At 45.3% G+C, this 20,608-nt stretch overlaps 1 protein-coding gene across 2 annotated transcripts in view; it reads left to right on the forward strand.

The window, feature by feature from the left end:
• The first annotated feature begins 8,236 nt into the window (after window positions 1–8,236).
• Window positions 8,237–20,608, forward strand: part of dock5 (dedicator of cytokinesis 5) — a 45,889-nt gene continuing 33,517 nt past the window's right edge. For both annotated transcript variants that reach the window (XM_004912550.4, XM_002932583.5), the window contains exons 1-3: window positions 8,237–8,429; window positions 11,101–11,184; window positions 14,185–14,225. In XM_004912550.4, the coding sequence (XP_004912607.1) occupies window positions 8,387–8,429; window positions 11,101–11,184; window positions 14,185–14,225 (168 nt within the window). In that variant the 5' untranslated portion in view covers window positions 8,237–8,386. The remainder of the gene's footprint in view (window positions 8,430–11,100; window positions 11,185–14,184; window positions 14,226–20,608) is intronic.

Raw genomic sequence — 20,608 nt, forward strand, 5'->3', positions numbered from 1 at the left:
GGTGTTTGTTATTTCCTAGACCCAGGGGGCAAAATAAAATATAACTTCAAAGACTTGGCATTTCTGTAGGGCAAATTACACACTTGCGCTTTCTCATTCTTCCCCTCCCTTTCTCTTGTGATAAATGAGAAACCTTCTTTCAACTGGGGATTAAAATGACCCAGGGCTTCACCTTCCCACCCAGCCCATGGCAGACTGAAAGCCAGAAAGGGCAGCTAGAATTTCACTTATATTTTATGTGCTGCTCTCAGGTACCTGAGCTTAGGGACCGACTCAAAATATACTGTATATACAGAATAGAAATGTCATGATACAAGGCTAACTATTTTCTGCTTGATGAGTTGTGATGACCCCTAAGCTCGGCTTCTCAGCCCAGAGCACACTGAGCATGTGCAGTGCCACTGACACCCCTATCAGAATCCAAGATGGGGATCCCCTGTGCACAACTTTATAAAAGTCTGAATCATTACTGTTATAAAGATTCTAAAACTCAATTTCACTGTTTTTGTTGTAAGGGTTTAGTTTTCCTTTAAGTCCCTATGTCCTCTGTCCCTACATAGAGAAAGGCTGGTGACAAGTTGCTGAGCAAAATGCGCATCAAGCACAGGTCTAGTTTCTTAATGGAAATGAATAGCGGCAGCTGGATAATGAGAAGGCCATAAACTCATATTTTCCATTAGCAAACACTTTCTTCTATTCATTGGAGGGAAACTGGACACCTAGTTAATGGCTCAGTAATAAGTAAGTTCGCCTTAAGATTATTTCCATGGCTTTTTTTTTTTGGTAAGCTTTTTTGTGTTTGTATTTCTAAGCAAATTTAATCGAAAAAATGTGAAGATATTATCAGTTTTTACACTGCTGATATAATCAATCTGAATCAGTTCAGATTACATTTATGCTAACCTTTTAATTATCACACAGGCTGTAGTGTATTCGCTGATTCCATAATGGTCCCAGCAGTGCCTACATAGTGTAGTTAATGAGTGAATGCCCTGGTATGGCCCAGTCCCCTTTCTAATGCAATATGAATGTAAAAGGCTATTTTGTTGCATAGAGTCCTCTGCAGTGCAGCCCTGTAGTACGCTATTTATATAAATTTCCCAAATCCTTTAGAAGACTACCCTGCTACCCGAGAATACAGTAAATGAAAAAGGGTGGTATTTAGGTTGGATTAGATTGGATATGTCTTTATTACAGGGATGGAGTGACACCTAGTGTTCAATGTAGGCATTGCATGAGAGGACATTCTAAAGAAGGAACACTATTATACAGAATAAAATCTAATTTTTTCATTATATAACTTTGCCAAAATCCAGGTAAGGTGAAGTTTGGGCCATGTGTTAGGGTCTTTGCCAAATGGTTGACTAAATTACCCAACAAAACACAGTTTATTAAACATCAAGGTTAGTTATGCTTGACAAAAGAGGGCAGTTTTGGGATGCTGGGGTGGGCAGGAGCAGATGGACATGCCAGTAGGGCATGGGTTTACATCTGGACTTGAGTAACTGGAAAGAACTACTGTAGCCTGAACCTTATTAGATGGATAACTACACAGTAAAATGGTGAGCAATATAACTGACAGCTGGCATTACGTTGTTTAGTACACTATTCACTTAGAGAGACCAGTCCAGCAGTGTCTCCATAGCTACAAGGGGTGCAGTGGTTGCACCAGCATTTGCCCCCCAGGAACTGAGTGGGCACTGCATGCCCCAGGAATTTATCCATTTTACACTAAAGGATCATATCATTCCAACTGGTGAGAAGCAAATCTCACAGGTAGGGGCAGAGCTGCACTTCTGTGATCTCTCCTGGACCCCCACGCTGCACCTAGAATATGCCAGTCTGGTAAAGGCCCCTCTGGGACTACAATGAAAATAGTGCCCTTATGTGAATGGACTGAGGGTGAAGGTGGGAGAAACAAACAAGATTACTTTTACAAGATATTAGTATATGGGAACATATGTTCATTCTGGGATAAATGATGTTCTTGGGTAATATGATCCCCTGCCTGCCCCTATAATAGGAGTGTTTTTATCCTTCTGCTGCCTTAAAGGAGAAGGAACAGTAAAAACTAAAAAAAGTAAGCTTTATCAGAAAGGCCTATATACAGCCATAAGCACTCACAGAAAGGCTGCACTGAGTCCTCTATCAAAAGAAACACAGGATTTCTGGTCTCCTTTTTTGTAAACATGTTCTTTGGTATCAGACTTTCTCTCTTAAAAAAAATCCTTTATTCCCAGGGGGCGCAGTCTGCCCAGCTCTCTCCCTTCTCCTGCTCCCCCCTCCCATAAAAATTCACTCCCATCAGATTGTGTGATCTATGCTTCCAAAGGCTAGAGCTGCAGCAGGAAGCTAAGGAGACCAAGCTAAAATGGCAGCTGCTGTCTTAAACAAATGGAGGGAGCTTCTAGGGCTCTTTACTCAGGTATGGTAAAACTTTCTGTAGAATAAATATAGTGTTCTACGTGGCACTAATGTGGCAAATCTATTGACAGTAAAATGCCTTTCCTTCTCCTTTTAGCCCATTGCAAAAGACAGTGCCTCCTAGTTTTTTAGGTATCGCGTTTCATGCACCAGGATTTCACCAGGATTCCCACCCACTCTGCAATTCAGATCTGTTCTCATAGATAGGCGACCCAGAGACTCCTGGGAAAAGGACACATTTTCCAATCAAAAGCAAGTGGTTTAGTTGAGTTAGAATTGGGGCCAAGTGGGAATAAGAGCTTGAAAATTGACTAATGGCAACCCTGTGGGTAACTATGGCAAAGTCAACTCTGTCATAAACTCAATGTATGTAGAGTTCCAGTATTTCATTATGTTTTTGTATAAGAACTATGTTTTAGGGTGAGTACAACTCTCCCATTTGCTATACAAGTATGGGACCTGTTATCCAGAATGCTCGGGCCCTGGGTTTTCCGGAAAAGGGATCTTACCGTAATTTGGATCTCCATACCTTAAGTCTGTTAAAAATCATTTAAGAATTGAATAAACCTAATAGGATTGTTTTGCCTCCAATAAGGATTAATTATGTCTCAGTACAAGGTACTGTTTTATTATTACAGAGAAAAAAGAAAACATTTTAAAAAATCAGAATTATTTGCTTATAATGGAGTCTGGGGGATAGCCTTCTCGTAATTCTGAACTTTCTGGTTTCCGGATAAGGGATCCCATACCTGTACAGGGGCAGTGGCCAATCCCGGTTATGTTCCAATAAATCCAAACAGAATGAGATGAGAGGAGCCTGGGGTCCCTAGAGATGATACGGGGGCCACAGTCTGTGCTTGTATGAATCTGTGCAGGGATGCAGCCTGTTCCACTGGCAGTACTTTGATTATTTATCCATTAATATCGGCATAAATATCCAGTCTGACGTGGGAGCGACGGGCTCGGATACTTTGGCTTCTCACACACATACAAGCATTGTTGGCAAGTAAATGGATAGCAGGGAGAGAAAGCCCTAAGGCTCCCCCAATCTACTGACAAACTTCAAGTGGAAAAGAAGAAAGAAGTTGTGGTTCAACTGAAACCCGAGACCTACTTATTGTCTCCTCCGACCTACACAAACGTCATTTAGTCCATCCAATGTATCTTACATCTTATCTGGTTTCCGTTTCTCTAGACATGCGATTCCATATAACTACAAGATAATTTAGATACATCCGATAGCCTTATTCCAGTAATGCTTTAATGTGCAAGTGAAAAGCAATACATGCTATAATGTTGGAGGAAAAATCTCAAATAACAATGAATGGGTAGGTAGGTATCCAATTAGACATCAGGTCTTGATACCTCATATGGTCAGGACCCAGGAATGTTCCATACCACATCATATATTAAAATCCATACTATGAGGGCAATACCACAGCACCTGTAATAAAAATAATAGCCTCTGGGAAGGGACTGGGGCTGTGGGATAGCAGGTATAGTAGGGAGAGATGGTGCCTATAGTAGCAGTGGGATAATAACCTCTGGGAAGGGACTGGGGCTGTGGGATAGCAGGTATAGTAGGGAGAGATGGTGCCTATAGTAGCAGTGGGATAATAGCCTCTGGGAAGGGACTGTGGCTGTGGGATAGCAGGTATAGTAGGGAGAGATGGTGCCTATAGTAGCAGTGGGGGGATAATAGCCTCTGGGAAGGGACTGGGGCTGTGGGATAGCAGGTATAGTAGGGAGAGATGGTGCCTATAGTAGCAGTGGGGGGATAATAGCCTCTGGGAAGGGACTGGGGCTGTGGGATAGCAGGTATAGTAGGGAGAGATGGTGCCTATAGTAGCAGTGGGGGAATAATAGCCTCTGGGAAGGGACTGGGGCTGTGGGATAGCAGGTATAGTAGGGAGAGATGGTGCCTATAGTAGCAGTGGGGATAACTGTGGGCTGTGGAAAATAAATATATATATATATATATATATATAAAATAGAAAAGATGCCGCACTCACAGGTCTTAATGAGAAAATAAAGAAACATTTATTGTGTCAGACTAACGTTTCGGCTGTCCCAGCTGAAATGTTAGTCTGACACAATAAATGTTTCTTTATTTTCTCATTAAGACCTGTGAGTGCGGCATCTTTTCTATTTTTTATAATACTGACTTACATACTGCACCCAGGCAATCTTCATTCCAACATTACGGGAGTGCCTGCTCTGCATTGTTCTTATATATATATATATATATATATATATATATATATATATATATATATATATATATATATATATATATACATATATATATATACACACACACACCCTGGGGTACCATTAACTCTGGCCTGTCATGCCCCCGCTCCAACATGTAAGCCCTAGCAGTCATCTCTGTGAGCGTTACCTAAAGTTGACCATACAGCCATAAGGGCCCAATTACAGTCCTTCACATCACAGAGAAGCAAGGAAACTGAAGAAAATAGACTGTGTTTAAAGATGAGGAATATTTAGATGACATTTTCCTTATGTGGCGCAGCCATGCTTCCCTGCAGGGGGTGTGCTGGAGCACCAGTGGCGCTAGTACTAGGATTTCTAACTGTGAAACCCAGTAGCAAAGACATGTTCCAGTTCTACCAGTTCCACTTACTCAGAGGGGCAAAAAGGTTGTGTGAACCCCTGGAATGAGTGCCTTGCCATCACTGCAGTGTCCAATAAACACCCCCCCCCCCCATACTATTACTGCCACATCACTTCTCTATTTTAAGGCCACTCTGGTTGCCATCTTTATGCTCAGTAGGGCCACATTTTGCCTAGTAACTCAAGTGAAATCTCCAGACTTGAGACCCAAGTGCCGCCGTCTCCTCCCACTGACTCAATGCAATCACATGACTTGGTGATTAAAGGACTTGCCTACCCCTGTACTACACCAGTGCAATGAATAGGGCTTGGGCTGAACATACTTTTTGTCTATTATTTTAATCACAATAAATGTTTTTAGACTGTATTGAAAGTGATTCTGTCATGATTTTTTATTTCTAAATTACACTGTTTACATAGCAAATAATTCACTCTATTTTTATATTTTATTCTAAAATATTGGTGTGTAGTCGCAATCTCAGTGCATTGTGCCTGAGTCTGAACTTTCAGAAGGAGCCAGCGCTACACATTAGAACTGCTTTCAGGTAACCTATTGTTTCTCCTACTCCCATGTAACTGAAGGAGTCCAAAGCCGGACTTGGATTTCTTACTATTGAGTGCTATTCTAATACCCAGTGGGAGCTGCTATCTTGCTCCCTTCCCATTGTTCTGCTGATCGGCTGCTGGGGGGTGGGGGATATCACTCCAACTTGCAGCTCAGCAGTAAAGTGTAACTGAAGTTTATCAGGTAAATTTTAGCATGGTATAGAATGGCCAGTTCTAAGGAGAGAGATACATTTAGCAGACACTTTTCTCATGTTATTCTGTTTCGGAAAGAGTTTAGAAGCCAAAGAAGACCTTTCCCCAGCTCCTTCCTGAGCAACATCAGCAGAGTTCTCTTCTGATCTTATACCTCTCATATTTCTCTGTGCAGTTATATGAACTGACCTGCAGGTGGCGATCATGTTGCAAAATTCATTAAATTGGCAGGTAATAAAAACTTTTTAAGGTTTACTTATCTTTTAAATCCAGGCACCCCTGACATATAATCTCTATAAAGAACCAAGGATAAGTGCTATAAAAGAGATAATAAACACCACACTCCAACTGGATTGATGGATTTATACCCTATCTTTACCCTCCCTATTTCTAGTTAGCCAGGTGGGGGCCCTAATCTGCTTTACCCTAACTGCCTTTGGCTATGGGCTAAAATATATTTACAATGGTCAGGGGTTCCCTTAACCCACATCTAAGGTGGGAAAAGTGCCGCCAGCCAGAGGGGTTTCTCTCTGACCCAACTGTTCCTCCTACTCGTGGTCTAAAGTAGGAATGTGCCGAATCCAGGATTCCATTAGGGATTCAGCTCAATCCAAGTGTCTGGCTGCACCAATTCTAAACCCTTAAAATCACGTGACCTTTTTGTCATGAACGGAAGTTGAAAGTTTTTCGCTGCGAGTGCAGGTTCCGTTCAGGATTCGGCCGAATCTTTCATGCAGAATTCAGGGTTCGGGCAAATCCCAAAATAGAGGATTCAGTGAATCCCTAGTCCAAAGTTAGTAAATGTATAATGTCACTTCACCTTTAAAGGGGATGTGAATCCAAAATATAATTCATTTATAATGCAGTTTCATTCTCCCCACTCTTAGATAATCTTATCTTACATACATATACATGTATGTGTATGTATACGATGGGGACCGAAACGTAATATTGGCTGTTCATGCGGTTTTAATACACGATTGATCTTTTTGGACTATAACTCGGTGTTGCTGGTCTTTTTTTGGATATATATATATATATATATATATATATATATATATATATATATATATAATCCCTTTTACTAACTCAGAAGTTATTTTTTTTAGCTAGCATTGGCTAGTGCGGGTCAGAATAGCAATGGGATCCCGCCGGCTGCCTGACCCCTGGGTGAGAATCACTAATATAAAGCAGATGCTTCCCAGCTGCATATGAACTGAGGCCACAGTAGCAATGTTGCTATTTCAGGCATCATGGGAAAAATCATCCTATTTATAAGCAGCAGCGTCCCCTAAATAAAGTGTAAAAATGCATATTCCTACCCCATTGCTTGGTACTAATCCATACATGAGCTTGGAATGTGACAACACTGGTGGCTGTGTTGGTTCTGACTCGTGAATCAATGTAGCAAAAAAAAAACAAAAAAAAACTCAGCTGCTTTCCAGCCCTAGAGAACTTACTCTTGCCACAATGAACCAGGGAAGAGAAAGGGACAGGCAATGAGCCCTTCTTCCCTCCCCTTGAGTGGCTAGGAAGGGCTGACAGCAGCTGCTTGGCTCCTCCATGCTGCACAGGCTCGGGCCCAATATAAATATTTACCTGCTTATTGATGCCACAGGGTTATCCCACAGCGCCGCAGGGAACGCACGGCTGGAGCAGCACGTCTCCCCCTAGTGGGAAGCCACCGCCATTACATGAGCGTTCCCTCCCTGCACATTCCATCAGATCCCAGTGCGAGGGAGGGGCCGGGATGAAGGGCAGGCCGGATTGTGGGCAATAAGAAGCCGCTCTCTCTCCTGAGACAGGCGGATACTCGCACAAATACGTTGCATGACTATAAACATAGCGCTCTGCCCAACTGAGCCGTCACACTATAGTCATTTCGCGCCACGCTTCTCCTACTGCCCCTCTACTACTTCATTCGCAACTCCACCCAGCCACGCCCACATATTGTTTCCCACGTCTCTGACCCCGCCCACACGCAAAGGGCCAAACCTGTCCCAGCTCACACAACGGCTCCCGCTTACGACAACCACCCACACAACCCAATTCGCTCCTTACAGTGTCTCCCTACTCTATACCATCTGCTTAATCATACCACGCCCACTTCCCATGCAATCTCCAACACATTGCAGCTCGTACAACTAGAGTTTGTATATACCTGTATCTCAGCCTACGTCTGTGCTCGCCACTAAAGCCTACCCGGGCAGTGTACAGTAAAGAACTATCCGGTGCAACCTAACATTCTCCGGTCTCTTCCCCCAGCGCAGAACTTCTTAGCCACGCCTTTCTCCTGTCATGGGCATTCTTACCACGCCCACTCGTAGACGGGGGAACGCTTTGCTATTATCCACGCCCACTTTCTAAATGATGGACAGCCAAGCTCCGCCCGCCCCTACAGAGAAGAGGAAGCCAACTCCTCCCACCCATCCCTCGCTGGGCTCTCTAGTCACGCCCCCTCCTCAATCCGTGCGAAAGTGAGTCACTGAATGATGGTGGAGCTCGGCGGGCAGGGGGGAGGGAAGGAGTCCAGCACGATAGCTCTATAGGGCGCCCTCCCTCTGCCAAAATGGCCCGCTGGATTCCCACGAAGAGGGAGAAGTTTGGAGTCGGTAAGTCGCAGTCGCAGCTTTTCGCTTTGGCAGTGTATTAAGTTACTGAGTGTGCGAGGCGGCACTTGTGTTACCTGCTCCTGGGCATCCCAGCCTGGCACATACTGCCTGTGCCTATTGCCCTGCCTACAGATTCCACTGCAGCTGTGCTAGCTTGCAACTTTATTACTCTGCATTACTGTGCTGTGCCTCCCAGCGGAACTACAACTCCCAGCAGTCCCTGCAGACTCAGAGGGCATGCTGGGAGTGGTAGTGTAAGCAAAGCCAGATTTAAGAGCGGCCAGTGTTTATGATACCCATTCAGATACAGTAGTACGGCTATAGAGATGGAGGGAAGCCCTGCCTCAGCCCCCCATTATTTATGACTACCATCTGACACTGACAGAAGCAGTCTGCTGCATAAGGGTTTGTTATTTGCACCCCCAGTATATAGTGTAACCTTCCATCTGCTACTGCTAGTGGGGCCCCCCCAGAGAGGAGTCTCCCTATAGAGGGGGGTGAGTTGAATAACTGGGGGAAGTGAATCCCCTGTATGGGGAAGTGGGATATTCCGTAAGGGGAGTGATCCCTGCCCAGGTGGGCTTTGCCTGTGGCTGAGCTTTGTACGTTATACATTTCCTATAGAATTCCCTGTATCCCCAGCACCTGCTCCCCTCTCAGCTCCTAGTGACCCCCCGGGAGTCTGGCTGCTCATGATGTGACAGGTACAGTAGGCTTTGTCACGCCTTTCAGCCTTTGTTCTTTTAGCCCCGGGGGCACCCACACTCTTACACAGGCAGACCCTTATGCTTCAAGCTTAGCTAAGAGACAGCTCCCCATTATTCCAGGTTCAGGTGTCTCCCCCTAATATTGAGATTGTAAAGAGGGCTGCAGGGATTCCAGCACAGATATATGCTCTACATATTTCATAAGCTTAAAGTGGAACACGTGTAAATGCAGCTTCTGCTCCCTGCCATCCTGCTGGGAGTGTTTGCACACTGGTTACTAGGAAGAGTTAAACCAGTCCCATGCCTGACCCACAGGGCCGCACCCTACACAGAGGTCAGAGTAATCATACAGGCAGGGAGAGGCTTAATGTACCTGGAACGTGGTGTGTGGCCCTTTGGGTCCCGAAGCTAAACAGGAAAGTGCGTGACCAACTGTTGAGTTGTCTCAAGACAGCTGTCTGAGGTCAGAAGCCATTAGAAAGTAATATCCAACCTGTGGCCCCCTAGAGACTGAGAGATTTCAAACCCAGTCTAGACATAGCACCCTGGGCCTGCTCTTCTGATTGGCCATGGAACCATTGTCCTATGGAACAAGGGCATTCAGCACTGTAATAAGCTTGTCCTGATAATCTCTCCTGATAAGGTGCAATGAATAGTTGGCCTCTATTAATGACAAAGCACTGAGCGTGCCTGTCCTTATATTCTGCCTTCATGCCGCAGCCTTATAGAGTATGTGCCCTCGGCCCTTTGTGAGAAGTCCCACTCATTGCATTTAGCTTGTCCTGGTTGTCAGGAGAGAAACAAAAATCCCATTTCTGAGATGGTGCCTATAGTAGCAGTGGGGATAATAGCCTCTGGCAAGGGACTGTGGCTGTGGGATAGCAGGTATAGTGGGGAGAGATGGTGCCTATAGTATCAGTGGAGGGATAATAGCCTCTGGGAAGGGACTGTGGCTGTCGGATAGCAGGTATAGTAGGGAGAGATGGTGCCTATAGTAGCAGTGGGGGGATAATAACCTCTGGGAAGGGACTGTGGCTGTGGGATAGCAGGCATAGTAGGGAGAGATGGTGCCTATAGTAGCAGTGGGGGGATAATAGCCTCGGGGAAGGGACTGTGGCTGTGGGATAGCAGGTATAGTAGGGAGAGATGGTGCCTATAGTAGCAGTGGGGGGATAATAGCCTCTGGGAAGGGACTGGGGCTGTGGGATAGCAGGTATAGTAGGGAGAGATGGTGCCTATAGTAGCAGTGGGGGGATAATAGCCTCTGGGAAGGGACTGTGGCTGTGGCATAGCAGGTATAGTAGGGAGAGATGGTGCCTATAGTAGCAGTGGGGGGATAATAGCCTCTGGGAAGGGACTGTGGCTGTGGGATAGCAGGTATAGTAGGGAGAGATGGTGCCTATAGTAGCAGTGGGGGGATAATAGCCTCTGGGAAGGGACTTGGGCTGTGGGATAGCAGGTATAGTAGGGAGAGATGGTGCCTATAGTAGCAGTGGGGGGATAATAGCCTCTGGGAAGGGACTGTGGCTGTGGCATAGCAGGTATAGTAGGGAGAGATGGTGCCTATAGTAGCAGTGGGGGGATAATAGCCTCTGGGAAGGGACTGGGGCTGTGGGATAGCAGGTATAGTAGGGAGAGATGGTGCCTATAGTAGCAGTGGGGGGATAATAGCCTCTGGGAAGGGACTGGGGCTGTGGGATAGCAGGTATAGTAGGGAGAGATGGTGCGTATAGTAGCAGTGGGGGGATAATAGCCTCTGGGAAGGGACTGGGGCTGTGGGATAGCAGGTATAGTAGGGAGAGATTGTGCCTATAGTAGCAGTGGGGGGATAATAGCCTCTGGGAAGGGACTGTGGCTGTGGGATGGCAGGTATAATGGGTAGAGACGGTGCCTATAGTAGCAGTGGGATAATAGCATGTTATGGACAAAGTAAATGACTTATGGTAATTGAACCTTTCTTCCAGCCATTTACAACTTTCAGGTGACACATGAGGAAGAGCTGAGCCTGCAGGTGGGAGACACGGTGCAGATTCTGGAGACCTATGAAGGTACGTGGATCACTGAAACATTACACCTGAACTGCATGGGGAAGATGGGAGTTGTAGTTGCAGGACACCTACTTCTGTTTTATTGTAGCTGTATATTTCTTGATTATCATAATGAATTTACACGGGGTGGTTGGGGGGGCACTTTTCAGATGTGTGTAGCCCACCTATCCCTGGTTTAGCAGTCATGATACAACAGATGGCGGAATGTTCATGTCTTGGCTGTAGCTGAATTGCAACTCCGAGCATGCTTTTTACCCTTGACAGTTACAGTGATGTTGCAAATGTTGTAGCAGTCTGGTAACAAACAGAAAGTCCCACTAAACTAGTCTGCCTATTTTTTTTTTTTTGCATAAGCAGGATGCAACACTCGACTTAATTGCATGTAACCTAAAAACATAGAATCTATGATGCTTGCACTTCCATGTCAGCACTCTGTGGTCAGTGACCACAGAGTGAGCAGCAGTTTGGCCATTTTGCTTGGTTCACCTGCCATCCCCCAGGGATTCCCTTCTTCTTCAGTGGCAGTAGCCAATCATTGCAGAGCCTGGGGGAAGTGACAGGGCTATAATAAGGAGATTCCGCCGCTGCACTTTGATACCATGGTGCAGCCAATCTGTGCCTGATTGCGGCTCGTTTTCTTATCAGGGACCAATGTGCAGGCCTTGTATGCCTTACATAGAGAAGGAAGAGGAGTGTCATTCAGGGAGATTAGATGGCGAGGAAGGTCAGGCAGGTGGAACAAACATGCCTCCCCATTCAATCAATAATCATTATATATGGTGTTTGCTGTACAGCCCAGGGCAGGCATTCTCCAGCGAGGAGGAGCAGGATACAGCACTTGGCTGGGAAGGACTTTCCACTCTTGCCTGCTGACCTTCAGCCTCTCCTCCCACTCCCTTGGCTGGGCAGAATGTAGCCATTGTCCACTGGGATTCTTCCCTTGAAAGGGCTCAATCACTATTGTGCTGAATTAGCCTGGCACAGAGCAAATATGGAGTCTGGAAGCAATATTGTTATTTATTGTGAGGGGCCTCTTTATATGGCAGATTTGTGTGCATCAGTGTCATCCAACCTGACACCCTGCAGCTGCTGTGTACTACAACTCCCAGCATCCTTAGAGTTTAGAAATGTGCTTTCCATGCTAAACTCATGGTCCTTCAGCAGTCCTTAAACTTTCCAGAATTCTTTACCGATCATATGTGTGTTGTTAGATGGAGTTCTGTTCATCCCTGACTGGTATATTAGAGTTCTCATATGATGGGGCAAAACCTGTGTGAGTGTTATGTTTAATTTGCTGCACTCTGTTGACCCAGTGTGGGCAGCAAGAACCCAGTTGCAGTTGGATTGGAGTAGCACTTAAGGTCCCCATATACCTTCAGATCCGCTCGCTTAGGAGAAACATTAGGTTTACGTGAAAGCAGTTCTAATGTGTAGGGCTGGCTCCTTCTGAAAGCTCAGACTCAGGCACAATGCACTGAGATGGCGCCTACACACCAATATTACAGCTAAAAATACATTTGTTGATTCAAGAATAAAAGTTTAAATGGTAGAGTGAATTATGTAACTATGTAAACAGTGTCATTTAGAAATAAAAAGAATACCATAAAAATCATGAAAGAATCCCTTTAACAAGCCTTTCTATAAGTAATTCAGGGTGCAGTTGAGAATTTATTGCGAAAGTGAAAAGCTGCATTAGAAATCGTCAGCCCCCATACTATTTAATTTAAATAGAATGCCTTTAATAATACACTTCTTATCAGCATGCTAGCCTCACTGAGAGTGTAGGGCAGGGATCCCCAACCTTTTTCACTCGTGAGCCACAGTCAAATGTAAAAAGACTTGGAGAGCAACACAAGCACCATAAAAGTTCATGGAGGGGCCAAATAAGGGCTTTGATTGGCTATTAGGCAGCCTCTATGCACACTATCAGCTTACATGGGCTTTATTTGGTATTAAATCTTGTTTTTATTCAACCAAAACTTGCCCCCAAGTCAGGAATTCAAAAACAACTCCCTGGTTTGGCGGCACTGAGAGCAACATCCAAGGGGTTGGGAAGCAACATGTTGCCTCTGAGCCACTGGTTGGGGATCACTGGTGTAGGGTATCAGTTGACTGGGGCGAGGACACACTGGATATTTTGTCGCCCCATGATAAATCGTGGCTACTGTGGGTGACAAAACGTCATTGTTCCCTTCCTCGAGAGGCAACTTCTGGCGACTTCGCCACCAGTGATTTCCATTTTAGCCCCACGATAGAGGGCGACTTAATAGTGGGCCACTAATCTCTGTGTGACATTGCCCTTTAATGCAGTATGGGTCATCTATGACCGCCAGTGCAGTCAGCAAAGTGCATTTCAAACGCAGTTTCCTATAATGCATCGGGTTTTCCCCAGAATTCCAGCATCACTGTGCACTCCAGGAGGCATTGTGTCTTTATGCAAACGTGGCCAAAGTGTCAAAATGAATGCATTTGTATACGCACTTCAATGTAAATCAGGCGCAGTTGTGCCGAAGTCTAATTAGTGTCATTTCTGTTGTTCAGCGTGAGAGTGATGTGCGCATCCAATGCGCTAGAAACACATGCACTTTGGTCATTCACACAGGACGCTGAGGGAATCCTGGAGCTACTGCCTGGTCCAGAGGTGGTGGTAGCTCCAGGGTTTTCCTGCGTCTTTAGGCTCAAGTGCACTTAATTAGAAATATGCAGAGCGCATTTTACTTCCCGTAAATGACCGCTAATACCCATGCACATACTAGATTTAATTGATTTCGCACAACTGCAATCCCTCAATTATCAGCCAGGAACATTGTCTATTATACTGTGTATTGTCATAATTTACCCAGAATGCATTGCCGTGGCCTAAACCCAATAAGCAGACCTGTAGGCCCCATTAACTTTGTTTTACCCCATTTGCAGTCTCTTAGTACTTTATATGTAAGCAAACACATTATAATTCTGTGCTCTGATAGTACTTTGTTTTTTTCTCACCCCATTGCTTAGGATGGTACCGTGGGTTCACACTAAGGAATAAAAGCAAGAAGGTGAGTAGCTGATTCTATCCATTGGGGGTGGTTGAAACTCCGACTTTGATTTGTAGGTCTGATAACATAAAGAAGGGAGTTGACTTTGTATACATTGGCCTTTTGATTCAGGTGGCAACTGGCCTTTACTTTGCTGATTGCTAGGATATGTAACCCCTAGTAACTGGGTGGTGGTTTGATTAAAATGACTAGGCATACGTGAAGTGATATGTAATCTGTATGTATTTATGTAATGTGTGACTTGTTCAGCATCTTCGGGAAGGTGAGAGGAATCTGGTCAGGACTGGAATTAGTTGGGGACTGCCCCAACTACCGGTTACCGGTTATATTATCATTTCCTCGTTAGAAAAAAACAATTCTCTGGCAAGCTACTTGTCATGGCTACTAAACGCCAGAAAATACCCTGCCATGAACAATACTGAGAATTGCCTCTTCCAAAACACAAGTAGAGACAGTTATCAGTAAATGATCAGCATTGTCTTTTTTAGTAGCCGTGACAAGTAGATGCTACTAGTAGCTCCGTGTGTCTTCACCCTTGTACTAAATACTTTTGTGCCAGAAGATACCAACCAGTACCATATTTATTGGGGTGGAAGGAGGCATAAAGCATTGGGACTAATGGACTGCCAGCAGTTTAGGCTCTGGCACACAGATGATATAATAATATAAGGATATATCCTGTATAAACCATTGCATATACTAAAAATTGTTATATAGGCGTATTTCAGATACAGGTCATATACATAAATGCAGAAATGGTCTCAGTACCCTTACTGTACCTCCTGTTCTTCTAAACAGAGTATTTGTGCCCTTTAATCATGTCTCTGATGCCTGCTTGTCTGAGTGTTGTGGGCAGGTTTAGGCCATAAGTATATGTTGTGTGTTTTGATTATAGGCAGAGAGAAGCCAAATGTAACTATTATGCGCAGCCTCTGGTTGTATTCCATGTAATAGGGTATGTGTGTGTTTTACTCCCTTGCTTTTAATATCGTTGAAAGATGTGTGGCAACTGTACCACTGTAATTTCTGTGCTGATGTCAGAAGTGTGCAAATGTATATACTGCTTTATGGTCGCCTGCCTGTTAGTGGGCTGTGAAATATAAATCTATAGGTTATGTGCAGAGGCAAATTTTGTAGTCAAACCTTTATTTATAATAGTTAGCAGCTGCCATAAGGCCTGTACATAGGAGTGGGCAGTGCCAGGCCAAGCTGGCCGAGTCCCCTAGCTGGCTTGGCCCGCCACCACAGCACCCCCAAGCGAGAACACGATGCGCACACACAGGGCGGCAGGGTTGCCGGGCCTGCTTGGGGGTACTGCAGTGGGGGGAAAAGGTCCTGGAACTAGGGGTAGGTAAAAGAAGAGGAACCTGCCTGCACCCTAGGCAGGTACCTCTTCTGCCTACCCCTAGTTCCGGCCCTGGCAGTGGGGTAATAGCCTCTGTGGCTGTGGGATAGCAGGTATAGTATGGAGAGATGGTGCCTATAGTAGCAGTGGGGATAATAGCCGCTGGGAAGGGACTTTTGCTGTGGGATAGCAGGTATAGTAGGGAGAGATGGTGCCTATAGTAGCAGTGGGGGGATAATAGCCTCTGGGAAGGGACTGGGGCTATGGGATAGCAGGTATAGTAGGGAGAGATGGTGCCTATAGTAGCAGTGGGATAATAGCCTCTGGGAAGGGACTGGGCTGTGGGATAGCAGGTATGATAGGGAAAGATGGTGTCTATAGTAGCAGTGGGGATAATAGCCTCTGGGAAGGGACTGGGCTGTGGGATAGCAGGTATGATAGGGAAAGATGGTGCCTATAGTAGCAGTGGGATAATAGCCTCTGGGAAGGGACTGTGGCTGTGGGATAGCAGCTATAGTAGGGAGAGATGGTGCCTATAGTAGCAGTGGGGATAATAGCCTCTGGGAAGGGACTGGGCTGTGGGATAGTGCTTATAGTAGCAGTGGCGGCATAATAGCCTCTGGGAAGGGACTGTGGCTGTGGGATAGCAGGTATAGTAGGAAGAGATGGTGCCTATAGTAGCAGTGGGGGGATAATAGCCTCTGGGAAGGGACTGTGGCTGTGGGATAGCAGGCATAGTAGGGAGAGATGGTGCCTATAGTAGCAGTGGGGGGATAATAGCCTCTGGGAAAGGGACTGTGGCTGTGGGATAGCAGGTATAGAAGGGAGAGATGGTGCCTATAGTAGCAGTGGGGGGATAATAGCCTCTGGGAAGGGACTGTGGCTGTGGGATAGCAGGTATAGAAGGGAGATATGGTGCCTATAGTAGCAGTGGGGGGATAATAGTCTCTGGGAAGGGACTGTGGCTGTGGGATAGCAGGTATAGTAGGGAGAGATGGTGCCTATAGTAGCAGTGGGGATAATAGCCTCTGGGAAGGGACTGTGGCTGTAGGATAGCAGGTATAGTAGGGAGAGATGGTGCCTATAGTAGCAGTGGGGATAATAGCCTCTGGGAAGGGACTGTGGCTGTGGGATAGCAGGTATAGTAGGAAGAGATGGTGCCTATAGTAGCAGTGGGGGGATAATAGCCTCTGGGAAGGGACTGTGGCTGTGGGATAGCAGGTATAGTAGGGAGAGATGGTGCCTATAGTAGCAGTGGGGGGATAATAGTCTCTGGGAAGGGATTGTGGCTGTGGGATAGCAGGTATAGTAGGGAGAGATGGTGCCTATAGTAGCAGTGGGGGGATAATAGCCTCTGGGAAGGGACTGGGGCTGTGGGATAGTAGGTATAGTAGGGAGAGATGGTGCCTATAGTAGCAGTGGGGGATAATAGCCTCTGGGAAGGGACTGGGGCTGTGGGATAGCAGGTATAGTAGGGAGAGATGGTGCCTATAGTAGCAGTGGGGGGATAATAGCCTCTGGGAAGGGACTGGGGCTGTGGGATAGCAGGTATAGAAGGGAGATATGGTGCCTATAGTAGCAGTGGGATAGCATGAATAAATTAGACTAGTTAGTTAGTTTGTTCCTGCTGGAATTGTGCAAGACTGCAGTCAGTGGTAATTAGTGGTGTTTTGAAGCTGTATTTTGTGCTGGGAAAGAACGTGGCAGGAGACGTCGCAGACTGGTGGTTTGTGCCTAAGGGGCCAGGCTGTTATTCCACTTCTCAGGGCCAGTAGACCTGTGCTTCCCATTGAAACAAAGCAGCAAAGCCAGCTCATAACAGACCAGGAAGAAGGCATGCACAGTATTGTGAGAAGTGGAGCCTTGGCTGGAAGAGAACAGAATTGTCTAGAGTCAGAAATAGACCAGAAAGTAACTTTCAATAACAATTATATTTTGGGGTCACTATAAAAAAACATTTTAAAAATGTAATATTTTTAACAAATGTGTATTGGAAGGTTGCTTAGAATTGCAGTTACTTTTCTCTATAGGTAAAATGTTATTTTTGGGTTCATATTGCCTCTAATTTGCAGACGCACCGTTCTTGCCTACAGCAGAGTAAAGTGTATCGGGCAGAGAGCCCAGCGCCTGAATGGGAGAGGGTGAGCTGCGTGTGTGCGAGCGGCTGGGTACATGGCAGTAATACTGGGCACACAATGCTCTGGCACAGCCATGCCACTGCCCTTGGCTCCCCATTCAGATATTTGCAGGCAGAATCACATCCTGCCGAGAGCCTCTGGAAGTCATTAAATTGCCTTTTATTCACTCTCTCACTTATTGTGACAGCTCCATTTTCCTTCTAGTACCCAAACCCAACGTCATATTAACACTTAACTATGGACTGGCTTCTTTTATTAGCAGCTGCCATCATTCCCTGTTATATTAAATCCCAGTTTTATTTCCCCTTTATTTGTATTTTTTATTAATACTCTCCATTGGCTACACCAACTTATTCCCCAGCCATGCCCTCATTGAGCCCCAACCACTATATTGTGGATATGCCCCATACACCACCTGTACTCCTCCGTTCCACTTACCGCAGGATGGCAAAGCAGGGAGAATATTTTTTAAAGGGCAACTAAACACAAAACTGTTATGATGTTTTACTTTTTCTTGTGGCAAAGGGCTGCTAAACTTTTTAACGGCTTCTCTTACCTTCTGGGCTGTTTGGGCCTCTGTGTACTTGAAATGCCAGACCTATTTTACATTCCACTCTGGCCTGATGGATCCCTGTTGGTGGCTGCCATATGCCATAGTATAAGGAAAGAATATTGACTTAGTAGTGTGACTGCACAACCAAGGCACAAACAGAGAAATGCCAGGCAGGCCCAGTGCATGGAAGCAACATGGTGGGTCCTGCATAAATAGATAATGAAAGCCACTGGCCCCTAGAGGGGAATAGCAAATTCATTAACAATATATGATGATGTAAAACAGCCTTTCCAGCAACATGAACAATGCAAGCCCCAAATGAGATCGGCGCCCTGTTCCTCTGTAGCGGTACTAGTTGTGCCTTTGCCTCGGTGTCGGTCAGACAAAACACAAGAGAAGCGCATGAAGCGCAGGAAAGTCTTGTTGAGCTAGAGGTTCTGGATCACTGACCAGTGCTTGGTGGTTTCTGTGTGCTTTCAAGAGTGGGAGAAATGCACAGCAATATCCATGTACTCCTTAATCCAGAACACATACCCCAGTGGCAGATCCGTGGGGCAGATCTAAAGAAAATTGCAGACTGCAAGCCTCCGTGACTGCCAGAATGTTGGGAGTCTGATACATCGGAGCTTCAGTGTTTGTATCTGAAAACTGGGTGCTCCCTGGGGTAAACTGTATACAAATATCTGCCCTTTGGCTCAGCTGCTGTCTGTTGCCAATGTATTACTCAGTTCCCCCATTACCTCTATATACAGCTTTCCTCTACAAACAATGTCTGTAAAAATACTGCTGCAGATGAGGCTGCAGGCTTTTTGCGTGCTTGCATGGATATTGCACATGTTTAGCATGCCTGTGATCAGGGGTAATGATGCCTCATTGCTGGATAGGGGCGAGCGGCTGGCTAGTGTAGCAGCTTTATTTTTCTGCCGGTAGAGAAGGGAGAGCCTGCTATGGGAAGTTGGATAATGCATTCATAGATAAGATTATTATTATTATAATTCTAATCAGCTCACGTGATATTCTACTTCAATCTATCTCTCGACCAAATTTCCCCTGTCGTTCTATCAATTTTTCTCTCTTTACTAAACTCTCTTGCTGCCAAATTGCTCCTACCAATCTCTCTTGCTCTACTGATTTCTTTATCTCTACCAATATCTCTTTCTACTAAATTTCCCCTCTCTACCAATCTCTCTCTACTAAATTCCCCCTCTCTACCAATCTCTCTCTACTAAATTCCCCCTCTCTACCAATCTCTCTCTACTAAATTTCCCCTCTCTACCAATCTCTCTCTACTAAATTTCCCCTCTCTACCAATCTCTCTCTACTAAATTCCCCCTCTCTACCAATCTCTCTCTACTAAATTTCCCCTCTCTACCAATCTCTCTCTACTAAATTTCCCCTCTCTACCAATCTCTCTCTACTAAATTTCCCCTCTCTACCAATCTCTCTCTACTAAATTCCCCCTCTCTACCAATCTCTCTCTACTAAATTCCCCCTCTCTACCAATCTCTCTCTACTAAATTCCCCCTCTCTACCAATCTCTCTCTACTAAATTTCCCCTCTCTACCAATCTCTCTCTACTAAATTCCCCCTCTACCAATCTCTCTCTACTAAATTTCCCCTCTCTACCAATCTCTCTCTACTAAATTCCCCCTCTCTACCAATCTCTCTCTACTAAATTCCCCCTCTCTACCAATCTCTCTCTACTAAATTCCCCCTCTCTACCAATCTCTCTCTACTAAATTCCCCCTCTCTACCAATCTCTCTCTACTAAATTTCCCCTCTCTACCAATCTCTCTCTACCAATCTCTCTCTACTAAATTTCCCCTCTCTACCATTCTCTCTCTACTAAATTTCCCCTCTCTACCAATCTCTCTCTACCAATCTCTCTCTACTAAATTTCCCCTCTCTACCAATCTCTCTCTACCAATCTCTCTCTACCAATCTCTCTCTACCAATCTCTCTCTACCAATCTCTCTCTACCAATCTCTCTCTACCAATCTCTCTCTACTAAATTTCCCCTCTCTACCAATCTCTCTCTACTAAATTTCCCCTCTCTACCATTCTCTCTCTACTAAATTTCCCCTCTCTACCAATCTCTCTCTACCAATCTCTCTCTACCAATCTCTCTCTACCAATCTCTCTCTACCAATCTCTCTCTACCAATCTCTCTCTACTAAATTTCCCCTCTCTACTAAATTCCCACCTTGTTTTTGCTAGTACAGGTATGAGATCCCTTATCCAGAAAGCTCCGAATTACGGGAAAGCCCGTCTCCCATAGACTCTATTTTAATCAAATGATTCAGAATTTTAAACCGGATTTCCTTTTTCTCTGTAGTAATAAAACAGA

The sequence above is a fragment of the Xenopus tropicalis genome, chromosome 3 (assembly GCF_000004195.4).
Source record: "Xenopus tropicalis strain Nigerian chromosome 3, UCB_Xtro_10.0, whole genome shotgun sequence".
Taxonomy (NCBI): domain Eukaryota; kingdom Metazoa; phylum Chordata; class Amphibia; order Anura; family Pipidae; genus Xenopus; species Xenopus tropicalis.